Here is a 16,202-nt window from a genome sequence, read left to right on the forward strand (position 1 = left end):
AACTTTGGGGACCCACGTGGACTACGAATCCAGACCGTCTTACAAGAAAAATGGTAGGCTAGGCTCCCTACCTTGCAGGGCACGTGCATGCACGAAATGAATTGTGTATGTATCATAGGCCCCTCGTATTGTTTGTATGCGCCTGAGAATTCAACAATATTAATAGGCCTAATGGTAGCTCTACACATTAATGTTTTAAGCAGATAAAATTCCAAAATATGGTACATGATGCAGTCATGTCTACAGTGGAATTCACCACGACCTTTGCAGGACTTAAACCCCATTAAAAGCTATTAAACCAAGATAACACTCATTGAAAACAGCTCAACTGATTAAATCATATCTTCTCTGGTTAAATACACACAACATATGTTTCTGCTTTACATGTACAATGGAGCAATGAGCTGGTATTATAGTTTCAGTTGGGTGAACGATTATAAAGCGAACGCTAGAGAACAATTCTGTGTGGGCTTTTGTTTACGAAATGAGACAATACTCTGCTTATTGTTAACCAGCGTTCTTGAAAATGATAAGCATGGTGGTTTGCAGACTTAACACGGGTTGGAAATAATTTCTTCATATTTTTTGGTGTTATCTGTCGTTTACATATCCTTCCTAAAACACCAAAGTACGAATATTTCCAAACATCTAAATTAGCTAAAAATTTAGGACATGTTACAAAACTATATTTTCTAGAATTGGCCGGTTATTTTTCACACACCGACGTTAACTAGGCAATTACCCATACTTCTAACGTACGCTATTTGTAGGGGTTACGCGTCAATGGTAAGAACACTGTGTATTGTGTATAGGAAAATGGACAGTAACTGCAGTATGACGTTTTCTGTCTTTGCTTGTCACGTGGTATGTTGAAGTAATGAAGTAATTGAAGTTGTGATTATATGTTCAAATTTTCAAGATGGCCCCAGTCAGTTGGCCGAGCGGTAAACAGGGTACAGGCGCTGGTAATATGTCGATACTGTATACATGATAGCGGTGCAGCGTGGGTTCGAGCCCCACCTCTGCCGAACTAAATTTCCTTTTTTTAAATTTCATATTATGTTAGGGAAATGTGGCTGGGGGAATGTATGTATGACGAAGAGTGCTGTGGGTCGATAGGTTCATCCCCTGCAATGGTGATCCCCAGCCCGACTTGGGTCTTCACTCTTCATTCTAGCTTGTGCGAAGATTTTGTTTTATAGGCCTATTTGTTTAAAACAGCATCACACTCACTCCCACAGCCCACACCCCCACACACAACGCATGCGCATCACAGTATAGACATATGATATCCCTATTATCATTGATTAAATATTTTGAGCTCAAAATGTAGAAATATACACTTTGAGCTCATCTTATAATAATAGCTATAACAGGGCAAGGAAAGAACTAGGTCACTTTATTATTACTTGATTCATGTCATATTTTATTCATAGGCTACATGTCGTATGTATACGGACGTTGAAACTTTAAAAAGTAACAGTCCCCAACGAATTTAGATATGAGCTCTTTGATGTCCACTCCCCAATCAGGGAATTCCCTTTTAACAAAGGAGCACCTGCGTAGTACAAGGTACTGCAGCAAGGTTGCACTCGTTCTACTTGATGTGGCTTCATGTATTTATCATGCAGCCTATTATAAATATATCTATTTCATTCAATTACAGGTATGTATTTAATATAAAAACAACATTTGAGGCTTTAGGTATTTTAGTCTCAGCTCAAACCAAAGTAAGAAAGTTTGAATTCTTATGTACCGTAAACGTTCGCCTAATGGCGCACATGGCTCCTTTGCCTTGGGGTAAATTTATTGTACAAAGAGAGAGCTACCTCCTCTAAAAATCACAACAAGAATTAAGGGTGTGTGCATGCCCTTATTTGCTGGTGGGAATTTTGTGGGAGGGCGCTTTAAGTTTGTGTCTAAAATACCAGTTATATCAAAGGGACCCATAGCGCCATTAGGCGAACGTTCTACGGACTTCCATTGACAATACAACAATATTCGTGTTGTAAAGTAGGGTAAAAAGATCTAGGCCTCAAGAAAGAAAGAACAGGAATAAATAAAGAATAAGGACATAAAGAAAGAATTTTGCCCTAATTAATTTTTAGAAAGAGCTGAAGCAAGAAACTGAGTTTCACAATACAATCCTTTTATAGTTCGAAATGTGTGCTGCCGACAGAGTATGCATCCCTTGTGTGGTTCAGTTCATGGACCTAAAGACCCAGTTTAACAAGAATGTTAAAATTATGTTACGCCAATCAAACATTTTTTAGGCCTAATATAGAAACTAGTAGGCCTACATACCACATATTGTTATTGAAAACCTGTAAGGAGAGCAGCAACCCTTCACAAACGAGAAGCTTAATTTTAGTGGTTACCTAGGATACCAACACCAGTAGCGTGCGCAAAGGGGACAGGGGGATGTGCCCCCCCCCCCTTTGTCAAAAAGTTCGGGGAAATAATGCACCCAATCGGGGCCGGAAACTGGGGAATTAGTTATTAAATTTTAAAACAGTCAGAGAATCGAGACCCCTGAAATGAACCAGACTTTGAAAACCTGCGTACGTTACTGCCAGGCCCGTACGCAGGATTTTTTTTTTTGGGGTGCTGATTTTGAAAAAGTGGACTTTTTTCCAAAGGGGGGCGATTTTGTGAAATGTGGACTTTTCCCCCAAATTTGGACCTTTTTGACCAAAAAACATAAAACCTGAATTTTTTGCTCGCTACGCTCGCAAATGCTTCAATTTTGGGACTTTTGGTATACTTTTGCAAATTTGGGGAGGTGCAGTCGCACCCCCGCACCCCCCCCCCCCCTGCGTACGGGCCTGGTTACTGCCAAACACACGCCTTGGTGGTGGGCCTATATTAGGCCTATACATGTAAAACATCATAGATGACTTGGAATAAATGCAGATAAAGCAAAATATAATGTAACCTTTACAACAATAAATACCTATACACGCCTAAAATAACTCTAAAAACCCTAACATGGTTTTCAAGACTTTTTGGTAGTCAATTGAAAAATTCCAACTTATTTGTGTAATTTTAGATACCCTCTATAGAGGGCGATGGAATTCCAATTGAAAATTCCAACTTTTTTTTGATAATTTTTAAAAACCCTCTATACCCCTCCATGGAATTACAGACTTTTTTGCTAGTCAATTGAAAAATTCCAACATTTTATTTGGGTATCTTTAGAAACCCTCTATAGAGGGCAATGGAATTCCAGATTTTTTTTGGTAAGTCAATTGAAAATTCCAACTTTTTTTTGACAATTTTTAAAAACCCTCTATACCCTCCATGGATTTCCAGATTTTACATGCACTAAACAGGGCCGGAAATCCAGGTTTCTTCCTCAAGTATGCTTTGGAATTCCAGACATTTTAGAAAAAAAAATTTGCCCTCTATAGGGGGGGTGCATGTTTTATCTGGAATAGCCCAATAGTATAGTCTATTTATTAAAAATCAACATATCGTGATCCGAAGGTCAAATTACATGTTCAAAGTAAAAACATTATATAAAAATTGATATAAAAACATGAATGAAAGAAATAATCATAAATTGAAATAACATAAAATGGAATACAAGTAAATACGATAAATTCATACTATTGCACATTATATAAAAATTGAAGCTGAAAAGTGCGTGCTCATAAAAGGCGCACTACTTAATAAATAAACAAAAGAAGGGATGGGGCTCTATGTTCTGAAACGCAGCTGGGAGTAGTGATGCGCATTGCGGAGATTGCGAGCATGACCTAAGGCAAACCTGCGACAATGATTCTCTCTCCTATCAACCAGGGACTCAAGCCCGCAAGTCTGCAAGGCCTCAGCATAGGAGGTGAAATTTTGGCCCAGCGTAATTAGTCCTGCACGCACGACGTTATAACCGTTCCAGAGCACTACTTTGACCAGCAGAGAGCGACAGGTGCCAGACTACATCAGCATATTCTAAGAGGGCGAATGTAGCCTTTGTATACGGTGATCAACTTATCTTCATTGAAGCCAAATTATTTTACAGTATGCGCAGCATGTATAATTTTTGGGTTGCTTTGGATGTGATATGAGAGATGCTCTTATTCCAGCGTCTAGATCATTTTGGATCCATATACCTAAGAATAGATTTTAGCTTCATCGACAAAGTTGAGGGGATACCAAAAATAGTTAAATCAGAATGAACAGGGGGTTTGTTTTGAAACAGATCTGGATGGCTTGACACTTGGAGGAATTTAAGCTTGTTGGTGTTTGTCCATTCATTGAACTTAGTCAGTTCTTAAGCTTGCTTGGTTGTGGATGTGAGCGATTCTCTGCAAGTGTCAAGTCATCCACATACTTACAACATTTTATATCAGAATCCATGTTTTGGGCTGCGTCATTGATTACCACTTGAAATCCAATGGGACCAAGTTTAGTTCCATGGGGTAGAGCTCCATTAAGGACCCTATATACTCGGAGAGAGTTTGGTTATCTGGTTATAGCGCACACATTGGAGTCGGTCAAACAACCATGGAACGATGAATCTGCGGACTCCGAGGTGGATAAACTTCTTGATAAGGATAGTGTGGTTTATCATATCGAACGCCTTTGAGAAGTCCGTCAGAACCACCGTTCCAATGTTGTTGAATTTGTCAGCACCTGCCACCTAGGTGAATTGCGTGAAGGCTGACCAAATAGTATGATGTGGATATGCCCTTAATATTTCCATACTGTTGGGGGTTAATCTTGTCCTGGATATCCTCCAGCACCTAGTCAGTGATGAAACCTTCACTGATTTTGGAAAAACAATCGGTTAAAGAGATGGGTCTGAATTTATCAGCCTTGGGAGGTTTTGATTTGGGGATTGGAACCACTATGGCCCTCTTCCATTGAGTGGGCACAAAACCCTCATCATATGAGCTGCTCAGAATATTGGTCAAGGGTACACTCAATTCATATGCAAATTCCTCAATTAATTTGGGAGATATACCGTCTGGGCCACTAGCTTTAGTAGACTTGACTTTTTTGAGAAGGGTTTTGTTTTGGTGCTTGGCGTCCGGGGCCGGTATAAAGTGGCCTCAAGAGATCCAAAATTCATCGTTAATTGTGTTGGCAATGGGGCCATGGTCTTCATCACTTACCCCTGGGAATACTGAGCTCAGATTTGGTGTTCCTGGTCATTGATCTAATTTGCTGGTGCCACATTCTTACTCTATTTGCACAATAATCAACCTTAGATTTCTTAATTGTACGTTGGACTTATTGCGTAACATTTTATAACGCTCCACAGCATGGGCTGCAAGTGCTTGTTGACGATCTTTCACAGGAGATTTGATTTTCTGAGTCATTCATGGTTTATTATTACTGTGAACTTTGAGTGTGGCAAGAGGAAAGTGTGAATCAATAGCATCATGAAGAGACCGGTAGAGTGCATCTGCTTTCAGCTGAGTGGTACTAGCAGTAAGAACAGTGGACCAGTCATGATCTTCGATCCATAATCCAAATTCTCTGATCTGAGAGTCTTTCATAGGACGATGAGTCCTTTTGTCATTGCGATGTTTGGCAATATGACGCACTGTTGGTCTCCAAATGATACAAGTATGATCACTCTTTCCTAATGCAGAAACTGGTATGGGATCTTTGAAATGGGAGCTAATATTGGTCATGATAAGATCAAGGGTGGCTTCACCACGAGTTGCAAATTTAACTAGTTGCTTGAGGTTACAGTTCGTAAGAACATTGTTCACATTCATTCTGTTAAAATCCCCCATTATTGTGAATCCTATTTCGGGATATTTGGTATGAAGAAAATCCATGGACTCCAGAAGATGTTGATCGAGAAGGTCCCGATGTGGTGAGTCGCGTGGAATATAGACGCCGCACACAGAGATGACCGATGCATCTCTGGGGAGTCATTTGGGTTTTAAAATATGACCCATAAGCACTCCAGTTCATTTGGGACAGCGATTTCCTGGATCTCACTGGCAACAATATTAGCTAATATTGGATTTGACGTAAATTGCCACACCGCCACCCCTTACTTGGCTGCGATATTTTGTAAAAAGTTCGTAGCCGTCAATTGATAGCATGGTGTCAGGAAGGTTTTTGCGAAACCATGATTCGGTGACAACGCCAACATCTATCACTAAGACAACACAAACGGACGAAGAAATGAGTGAAAATAAATGTTGAATCGAGAACGGAAAATAACATGACGGACTGCAGCTAAAGAGTGCCACCAAAAATAGCTATCGCCACATCATCATCATCATCATCATCATCATCATCATCATCAGCGAATAGCATGTCTCTAATCAGCACCTCCCTTGTTTTGGTGTTGGTGCGAGTACGCAGCCTTGCTTTTCTTCACTCCTGACACCAAATTCTTCAAACATTGAGTCATCGAACTGGAGAGTCATCATCATCCCATCATGGATTAAGAACGAATGTAGTATTCTGGGTGGACAGCCCAAAAAAACATCAAGGCCGCAAGCCCGGTAGGTAGGACTGAGGCCGGAAACTCCCATAGTGAGGACTTGCAAATAATGGAGTTCCATTATATAATTGCCCCGCAGGGCAAGAAATCAAAACGTAACCTTAAGTTATCGACAGCCCGTCACTTTTTATAGCTTTTATTCATTGTACCTTTTATTTGTTTGTTTGTTTGTTTGTTTGTTTGTTTGTTTGTTTTTACCCTTTAAATTCCTTCATTCTTCAGTCTCTGACCTGTATCGGGGCTAATTTGTAGTATAACCTTGATCGCTATTGTTTTTAAGCGCTATTTAAAAAAAATTTGTAGCCCGGCGGGGCAACCTTGAACAATATTGGTTTTAAGCGCTATTGTTTTTTTACGGCCGATACCTTCCCAATCTTACACATTCCTCAAAGAGGAATATTACTAATATCAAATTACTAGTTTGTATATTTTACCCGGGGGGCACTCAACTTTGGAAGCGACGGTATGTGCCTGTCAATAGGCTCCCTCTTTTGAAGTCGACTATACCCGATGACCCCCTTTTTTAAAAAGCCATACCCGATGACCCCCCTTTTTTAGTTGCGGCTACCCAATGACCCCCTTTTTTTGGTTGCGGCTACCCAATGACCCCCTATTTTTCTAGATTTTCTAGAATAGCAACATCAAAATGCAACGCAACAAAAAAATGCCGAAACTTTCAAATTTTGCTCCAGTTTTTCAAAATTATGCCGAAATTTTCAAAATTTTGCTCCATTTTTTCAAAATTTTCTACCCGATGACCCACACCGACATCGCCCGGTTAATAATTACATTATACAACCAGAGACACTGCAATGAATACACGGGATCGATACACGTAAATGTGCTATGCACGATTGATATTCAGACGATAAATCTTTGGATACCGGGGTGGAAAATGATGAATATCTCCCGTAAATGATTTCGTATAAAGAAACCAGATGGGGTTCCTTGCACTTGAATATATATTTTGAACAGATATGATAGTCGTTAGTTTGCGCTTTGAGAGAGTAGCTTGCGTCTTGAGCTGAAAAAGTGACCAAAATTCAAGATTTTAAATAGCGCAGCGTAGACCCTCGTGGAGGTAGTCTCGGGCCAGACTGTATGTGGCTATCACGAACATACAGGATCGACGAGTGTCAGACCGACTGACACAAACTGGCTGTGTAGGAGACTATCGTAGAGGCAGTCTATAAGCAGATGACAATGGCGAATGTATGCTCGCTGACCGTACAGGCTAGTGTCATTAGCCTTAGTCGGATGTCCTTCAGCCCACTATGCATTTAAAAACTATTAAACAGGTGGGAACACAATTGCCATGCGTGGCTGTGGATTCAACCTACCATGGCATTTTCAGCCATGAAGATATCGGGGCGATGACACTGTGTGACCCTCTTTTTGAAATCTTGTACTCAATGACCCCCTTTTTTCAAAATATTGTACCAAATGACCCCTTTTTTATTTTGTTTGTGCCCAATGACCCCCTTTTTTAAAATAACGCTTTGTACCCGATAGGCCCCTACTTCGCGACTCCGGTAGGCACATACCCGTCACTTCTAAAGTTGAGTGCCCCCCCGGGATATTTTACACCTGTTTGAATTTTGCCGCTTGGATGATGGTCATCAAGGTCCAGCTTTACTTCCGTAATAAATTAAACACTATTTATTGTGGATAAATGTGTACCTTCTGTACTAGTTTTTGAGCCGGAAAGTTCAAGTGGGGTATCAAAGAGTCCATTGACTGGCTCACTAGCGCGTATCGAGTGGCAAAACAAATGTTGTTTGATAGCTTGCCTGAAATTCTTATTAGTCAGGGCGTACAAGACGGGGTTAATGCAAGAATTTGCAAAGGCCAATACCACAAACGCTCTGTATAGATTGCCATACATATATTCAAATGGCACCAGGCCGAGATTGAAGGCAAGAAAGGCAAATTGATCCGGAGACCAACAGACGATGAAACTGATTATCACAGCTAGTAACATGTAAATAACACGTTGTCGGGCTTGAAGGAAGGCAAGATTTCCGCTCTTTCGATTGGTCTTCGTTGTAAAAACCAGTGCTCGCATCTTAAGAATTTGTATCGATCGAATATTTACTACAAGCATTAAAGTCACAGGTACAAGATATTCAAGGATGAAAGCCGAAACGCCGATGAACATCTGAAATCTTTTACCACCAAAATCCACGTAGCAGGCACCTTCTATGCTATTGAGGTGATTGGCGTAAATCACGAAAGTGTTAAAGGCGAAAGCAAAAATCCAGATGAATGCGATAATGAATCTTGTTACTTTCACAGAGAATAACCTCTTGTATCGCATTGGTGGAACTATAGCAACAAGACGCTCTATGGCAAGAACCATAAGACTAAAAATTGAAGCGACAATTGATGTCCACAACACAACCGATGAACGTACTACTTTACAGTAGAAGTGACCTCCAAAGTTGTCCGGAACGTAGGACAGAGTTGGAATCGGAATTATGCAAATTGATGTAATGATATCAGCAACTGCTAAAGCTGCGATGAATCTGTTCGTAGTGTTCACCGTTAGTGTCCGGGTGTGAAGATATACATGTATCACAGTGGAGTTTCCTATGATGCCGACGATAGCAAGGATGAGTTGGATGATTAACCGCCAATCCCATGGTACTGGAATCAAATAGATATTGGGAACCGCTGCGTTCTTGTCTATTGACTGGTTGAGGTTTAGTGATGTCATTGCTAGATTGTTATAATGAAAAAGGAATACAATAGCAAAAGTCAAATACTTTTCCTGAAATCTTATAGTGACTTCAAAATATATATCAGCTAAGATCCAAATTGAATAGAGGGATAGTGAAAGTAAATGGGATTCGATAGATATAAATAACCTTTTCTGGGATCAAAAATCAAACACCGATACAGGGACTCGTAAAAGAACAATATTTATAATGTCATTCGATACTATCGTCCAGAAAGACAAAAGAATTTATTAATTTGTACAGGGCGTATCAGAAAGCCTCAGAATGCGCTAGGGCATATAGTTGAAAGCAAAACTGAAAACTTGGTGAAGAAATAATTCGTAGTTAGAGCTGCAGCCATGGCCAAAATTTCTGGACATTCAGAATTTGCTGATATTTGCTTCTAAATTTGTTTGTTTTGTTTCTTATCAAACAATGACTGACTGTAGCATTGGTGTCTCTTTTTTAATTAATAAGCTATAAATTATTAAATTTGGAACACAACATTTAGCATGGTTTAATTTTATATTTTGTCCGTAGCAAAAAATATCGGGAACAGTGGAAGTCAAGTACTTTAGTGTTACGTGTTACGTGTAAACTATAGTTTTGCGCCGGCTGTAATATTTTGTTGTCTTCTTTATCAGTCGTTTGTTTATCTTTAAAATTTGCTGGCCACAACAACCGCGTGACTCTTACTTTTCTTGCAGCTGACAGCCCGAAATTGCAACACAGTGGCCTTATGGACACCGTGATCAATGCAATTACATGCATTACTCGAAATGCCCGAATTAACTGAAATTTTGGAAATCGACTTTTTCATAAATAGCCATTGAACCACACGCTAAAAAGAGGATGGTAAAATTATGGAATACCCTTTTATCTATTTCAGGTACTGATTTAAGTATGGACAAACATGACATGTTACAATCTAGACTTTGACCAAAATTGGGGGCGTAATTTTGGTGAAATCTCACAATGCCCTCTAACAAATTGACCAAATTCTGTGATGATATACTTCTTTCTTTTGGCCTGTTTAAGTTTGACTTTAATATATAGTGCAAATCTTCGCCCGAATTTCCTCAGTAGCTCTCCCAGTAAATTTGTTCTGAAAATTCGGCCGTGGTACGTCACTGAAAGCTAGCTACTGAAGGGGGGTAGTTAAGAAAAGTCGTAGGTGCAACCATCATATGTTGTCGGTATATTCCAAATTTGGGCCTCCTTACCTTTCAGTAACACATCAATTATCCAGCCTTATTCCAAAGAAAATATTGAAAATTATGATTAGGGGCCTACTACACCAATCGGAGACGCCAGTTTGAAACAACATGGTTTGATTAAGAACACGGCTCAATATGAATGCTTTTACGAACAGGTATGTGTGCTAAATAAGAACGAAACTAAAACCGAATGCATAAAAGCAAATGTACACACAATTCTACACAGTTTACAGTCCATTTCCTTCAAAGAGAGGAAATTGCGAACCAGAATTATTTTATGTAGTCAAGTAATAGCCAGTACAATCCAGTAATATCGAAGAAAATCTAGAATACGTACCTCTTCAAAGAAAGGAATATTTATGTGAAACAACACATCTGTCAATAAAGTGCTAAAGGGGGGGGGGGACTGCTGAATGCAGGCCTGTTTTCCATAAGAAATGGTGTGGAAGGTGAAAAGAGCACCATTTTGGAGATAGACAATAGGCACAGGATATAAAAGTCTTCAGTGGACTTCGCTGAACAGTGATCTTTGCAGGACAAGTGAATTAGGACATACATCAGAACTTTGAAATCTACAACACGAAGAAGGCTGCTGGATAAGTAAATTAAACATAGTGTATAATTGATTCTGACTGATTGTATGTATTTATGTTCAGATTATTGTTGAACCATACTTTTCTTTTAATTAAAAGACTTAGATATTGTTAACTTAATCAAACAGTGTGTATTCCTGTCCATTCTGACGTGAATTAGGGAAAAATGTGTTTTTGGCCTTGCGTTATTAACGACTCGTAACAAATTGACTTAAATTTATGTCATTCCGTACTGGATCACTCGTATACGATAAATGGAACGTGCTAAGACCTTCAATTAAATAAATATTGGTTTCGATATTATTTGGAAATAACCTGGTGAGTGCAGATGAATGTTTTTTTATTGCATTATAGTTGACGTAGCACGTTTGTCATTCCGTTTATCTTTGTATCTAATCTAGGAAAACCTTCAGACAGTAGGTAAACACTTTCCTTTGCCTTGCCTTTGAGAAGTGTTTTTATTTCAGTTTCATTTTGGTTTTGTCTTTAATAGTCCAACAATAAGAAAGGAATTATGTCAAATTTGATTTGTTTATCATATTTAGGTCCAATCATGACATTGGGCTTTTCAAGGTCCTTGTTTTTAGTCTTGGTTACGTACGTAGTTTCCCATGGTCGTAACTACGCTCTCGACGGAAGTTGTAATCAAAAGCTTTGTTTCTATTCTTTGCACTATAGTTGTATCCGCTCCTCTGGAGGAGGTCAGCATATCATGTATATGGGTGTTTCTGCAAAATAGGGTCCCAGTGGATTTTGGTGTCCCTGTTACATAGTAATGTAAATTGAAATTCAGATTATTCAGTGAATAACAATTTAAAGCTTAGGTTCAGGGTGAAGGAATACTTGTAGTACTCCTATCGTTCAATTGAAAAAAAAATGCTGAAATACTAGTACATGACGTTAGTTCTGACGTTAATGTTTTAAGCTGTAAATACATTGATTTCACTATGTAATAGGGACACCAAAAGTAGCAGAAAAGTGTGACATGAAAAACGCATTGTCACTGGTTAAATCTGCCTCTGTACTTGAGTGATATGGAGTTCCTTTTGGGCAATAACATCAATTACATCTATAATATTCAGAGTGAAATTAGGACCAAATTGATGATATTTTCTCATGACCATGATGATGAGACGACATTCGGAACATCAACGCTCACTATGTAACACGTGGTGTCCCAAAAAATCTGTTACATAGTGAAATTAAACTTGGGTGTAATTGTTTTATAACCAATTTTATTTCTTATGTTAGTGGTATTCAAGTACTTTTAAATGATAAATGTATACATTCTGTACTAGTTTTTGAGCCGTAAAGTTCAAGTGGGGGGCATCAAATAGTCCATTTACTGGCTCACTAGCGCGTATCGAGTGGCGAAACAAATGTTGTTTGATAGCTTGCCTGAAATTCTTATTAGTCAGGGCGTACAAGACGGGGTTAATGCAAGAATTTGCAAAGGCCAATACCACAAATGACCTGTATAGATTGCCATACAGATATTCAGATGACACTATGCCGAAATTGAAGGCAAGAAAGCCAAATTGATCCGGAGACCAACAGACGATGAAACTGATTATCACAGCTAGTAACATGTAAATAACACGTTGCCGGGCTTGAAGGAAGGCAAGATTGGTCTTCGTAGCCCGTGCTCGCATCTTAAGAATTTGTATCGATCGAATGTTTGCTACAAGCATCAAAGTAGCGGGCACAAGATACTTAAGGATGAAAGCCGAAACGCCGATGAACATCTGAAATCTTTTACCACCGAAATCAACGTAGCAGGCACCTCTCACGTTGTCAAGATGATTGACGTAAAGCCCGAAAGTATTAAAGGCGAAAGCGAGCATCCAGATGATTACAATAATGATTCTTGTTACTGTCACAGAGAATAGCTTTTTGTATCGTATTGGTTGGGATATAGCAACATAACGCTCTATTGCAAGAACCGTCAGACTAAAAACTGAAGCGACAATGGACGTCCACAAAACAAGCGATGAATATACTACTTTGCAGTAGAAATGACCTCCGAAGTCGTCAGGAACGTAGGATAGAGTTGGAATAGGAATGATGCAAATTGATGTAATGATATCAGCAACTGCTAAAGCTGCGATGAATCTGTTCGTAGCGTTCACCGTTAGTGTCCGGGTGTGAAGATATACATGTATCACAATGGAGTTTCCTGTGATGCCGACCATCGCAAGGATGAGTTGGATGATCAACCGCCAATCCCATGGCACTGGTACCAGATAGATATTGGGAACCGATGCGTTCTTGTCCAATGACTCGTTGAGGTTTAGAGATGCCATTGCTAGATCTCTTAACCGTGGTAAGGAAGAATCTGGAGGATCTAATGAAATAAATATAATGAAAAAGGAATACAATAGCAAAAGTCAGTCAAATACTTTTCTGAAATCTTATAGTGATTTTGGGGCGTAAATAGAGTATTTGCAAATTTTGACGTCCATTCAGAATATACATTAGCTAAGATCAAAATTGAATAGAAGGACAGTGAGAGTATATAGAAAATAAAGAAAAATAAGAAAATAAAGATTACCTTTTCTAAAAAAAAATTAAACATCGCTTGGCTCTTAATTTTCTGGCTGCTGACAGCCCGAAATTCACAAATTTAAGCTCCACCCCTCACCCATTCCGAAATCCCGGCTACGCCAAAGTCCTGCCGGCTGCCGGACAATATAGGCCTATACCTCAGTTCAGTATACGCACGTGGGTCGACAACGCAATGTAACTCCTCACCTGTCACTGCGTCAACGTGGCAGTTAACGCAGCGTTGAGCTAGACTTCCAATCTACTTTACTCAACAATGATGATTTTCACGGCTTTACTCGGAAATTCATTTTTTGTACTTTGTTGACTAAATATTTACTCAACGTATTACTCTACACGCTTTACTCCCCATACTGAATAAAATAATTTTAGAGTGTAACACGTACGTCTGCTGTTGCGAGAGATTATCCAGCCTTATTCCAAAGAAAATATTGAAAATATGATCACTACGCCACCAATCAGAGACGCCAGTTTGAAACGACTGGTTTGATTAAGAACACGGCTGAAATACTAGCTTTTACGAAGAGGCATGCGTGTTAAATAAGAACAAGAAAACTGAAACCGAATGCATTAGCTAATATTATTATTAAGGTAATTAGTCAAGGACTCTCTCTTCGGACTTCCCCCGGAATTTCCATGATTACTATCCATGGGAAAGTTAAATAAAAATCCCTTTTAATTTATGTCGTTACGTACTGAATCACTCGTATACGATGAATAGAACGTGCTAAGACCTTGAATTTACTGTTACCGATCACCTTTTTTTAAATTTTGCACCAAAATCAACTTAAATTTACCAATGTAGTCGAAGTCTTTTTAGCGCCAAATCCTTTTAAGAATCATTTCAGTAATCATAAAGTGTAATCAAAATCACCACTGACAACTCATAGACAGTAGAATGGATGGAGTGGGAACCATTTTCTCTTTATACAATGTAAACATGCTCCTGTTAGCCGCACATTTATTTATTTATTTATTTATTTATTTATTTATTTATTTATTTATTTATTTATTTATTTATTTATTTTTATTTTTTCCGGGTCATATTTTATTGCACGAAAATGTTAAGATTGTCAATCATGCTAAATCCATAGAAAACGATGTCATGATCAATGAAAGTGATTGAAATCAACCCATAGTTTCAGTTTTCTCTGCGCATCTTGGTTTTTAGTAGACACTACATTTCTCAAAGCTTGGCTAGTGGTCAAGCTTCCTATGCCAGCAGGCTAGCCCTACCAATGTGGATCCATTTTATTGATTTATCTTTCTAGGTGATGTACATTACGATGTGAAATTGTAAGCACTGGTAATATAGGACTAATTAAACTCGCACAAAAAATTTCTTTATGGTTAGGAAATTTACCCACTATTAAAATCTAGCAACTAATTGTATACGTTTGCTAAATAATCGCATGCGGGGGATTGTCCTGCGCATTTTGACACCTCAATCACTACCCTACGACACTTCTGAGAAAAGATATGAATGTTTAAGTACCAAGAGGTCGACAAATAAAAATTACAAAGAAGCCTATTCAATGGTTTTAGAGCTGATTCACTGATCCAAGACGGTTTCAATATTCCCGCCTCTTCAATTTAAATTAAAACCATTTTCCTTGATGTATGTTGGATAATCCTTTGCTTATTGTGCAGATGAATGATCAAAGACAAAGGTGAGTGGGTACTAAGACATTTCCGTTTTGAAAGATGGGTTTGGAAAAGGGAATCAAAACAGATCATGATTACAGCCAGGACAGCTGCATTCCTGGAAGCAGAAGGAATTGAGACACTTGAGTGGCCCTCCAGAGGCCTGATCTTAACTAGACTCGCTGAGTCTCATGGACGCCGTTCCTATGTCCATCAGACTCGTATTTCCCATTTTGGATGTCAATGGGAAATACACACTTAACGATTTGCGCCGGTTAGAAACTTGAAAAAAAATCTTAAAAATTTTATTAATGTATATAAAAATGGTACTAACCTTATTGTGCTTGCTAATTTAAGACTCGGTTGAAACAAAATTAAGGATCGAATGCATTTTAGTGTCCAAAAGGCAAAATTATCGTCAAAGTTCTGCCGAAATCGGCACCCTTGCGAAGGGTTCAGAATTCGAATCGGGAACGAAAATATCCGATCTTTGCGATCAAAAACACAAAATTACAACTTTAAACATACTATTGGCAAAAGACATTATTACCAAACAATACAGAATAGAAAATTTGACATCATTTTCTCAAAATATTGAAAAAATTTGCTCACTAGACATCTAAAAAGTTCGCAATCCAATTCCCGTTCAAACGCGTGGGAAACTGAAAGTGCGATAATCGTGACTAATCTTAACCCCTAGCCCCTTGGAGAACATTAACAGCTCAAGAGACGAGTCAACAAGAAGATAAAGGCAGATATAACTCTGGTGGGATTGCGTCGCATCGTTATCAACGAGTGGAACGGGATTGAGCAAGGTAACATTCGACCAGGCATTCGACGCCTCATTAGGAGCATGAGACGTCGCGTGGCTGCTGTAAGGGAAGCCAACGGTGGACACACAAAGTACTAAAAGACTGGAAAAGAAAGAGATTAATCTCAAGTGAAGTTGGAAGCGGCAGTATGATGCCTGAAATGGGCTCAGCAAGTAAACAAAAAA

At 38.9% G+C, this 16,202-nt stretch overlaps 2 protein-coding genes across 2 annotated transcripts; both read right to left on the reverse strand.

The window, feature by feature from the left end:
- Positions 1–7,229: 7,229 nt before the first annotated feature.
- LOC140138440 (galanin receptor 2a-like) lies at positions 7,230–10,517 on the reverse strand. The gene is made up of 2 exons (XM_072160333.1): positions 10,413–10,517; positions 7,230–9,190 (listed from the first exon to the last, which is right to left on the reverse strand). The coding sequence occupies exon 2, from the start codon at positions 9,186–9,188 to the stop codon at positions 8,121–8,123; it is 1,068 nt and encodes a 355-aa protein (XP_072016434.1). The 5' UTR covers positions 9,189–9,190; positions 10,413–10,517; the 3' UTR covers positions 7,230–8,120.
- A 921-nt stretch (positions 10,518–11,438) lies between these two features.
- LOC140137796 (galanin receptor 2a-like) lies at positions 11,439–14,048 on the reverse strand. Its single transcript, XM_072159567.1, has 2 exons — positions 13,948–14,048; positions 11,439–13,343 (listed from the first exon to the last, which is right to left on the reverse strand). The coding sequence occupies exon 2, from the start codon at positions 13,300–13,302 to the stop codon at positions 12,247–12,249; it is 1,056 nt and encodes a 351-aa protein (XP_072015668.1). The 5' UTR covers positions 13,303–13,343; positions 13,948–14,048; the 3' UTR covers positions 11,439–12,246.
- Positions 14,049–16,202: the final 2,154 nt, after the last annotated feature.

This window comes from Amphiura filiformis, chromosome 17, assembly GCF_039555335.1.
Source record: "Amphiura filiformis chromosome 17, Afil_fr2py, whole genome shotgun sequence".
Taxonomy (NCBI): domain Eukaryota; kingdom Metazoa; phylum Echinodermata; class Ophiuroidea; order Amphilepidida; family Amphiuridae; genus Amphiura; species Amphiura filiformis.

Bases quoted from the DNA above. Each gene is read 5' to 3' on its own strand.
- LOC140138440 (XM_072160333.1), bottom strand. From the start codon at position 9,188: ATGACATCACTAAACCTCAACCAGTCAATAGACAAGAACGCAGCGGTT.
- LOC140137796 (XM_072159567.1), bottom strand. From the start codon at position 13,302: ATGGCATCTCTAAACCTCAACGAGTCATTGGACAAGAACGCATCGGTT.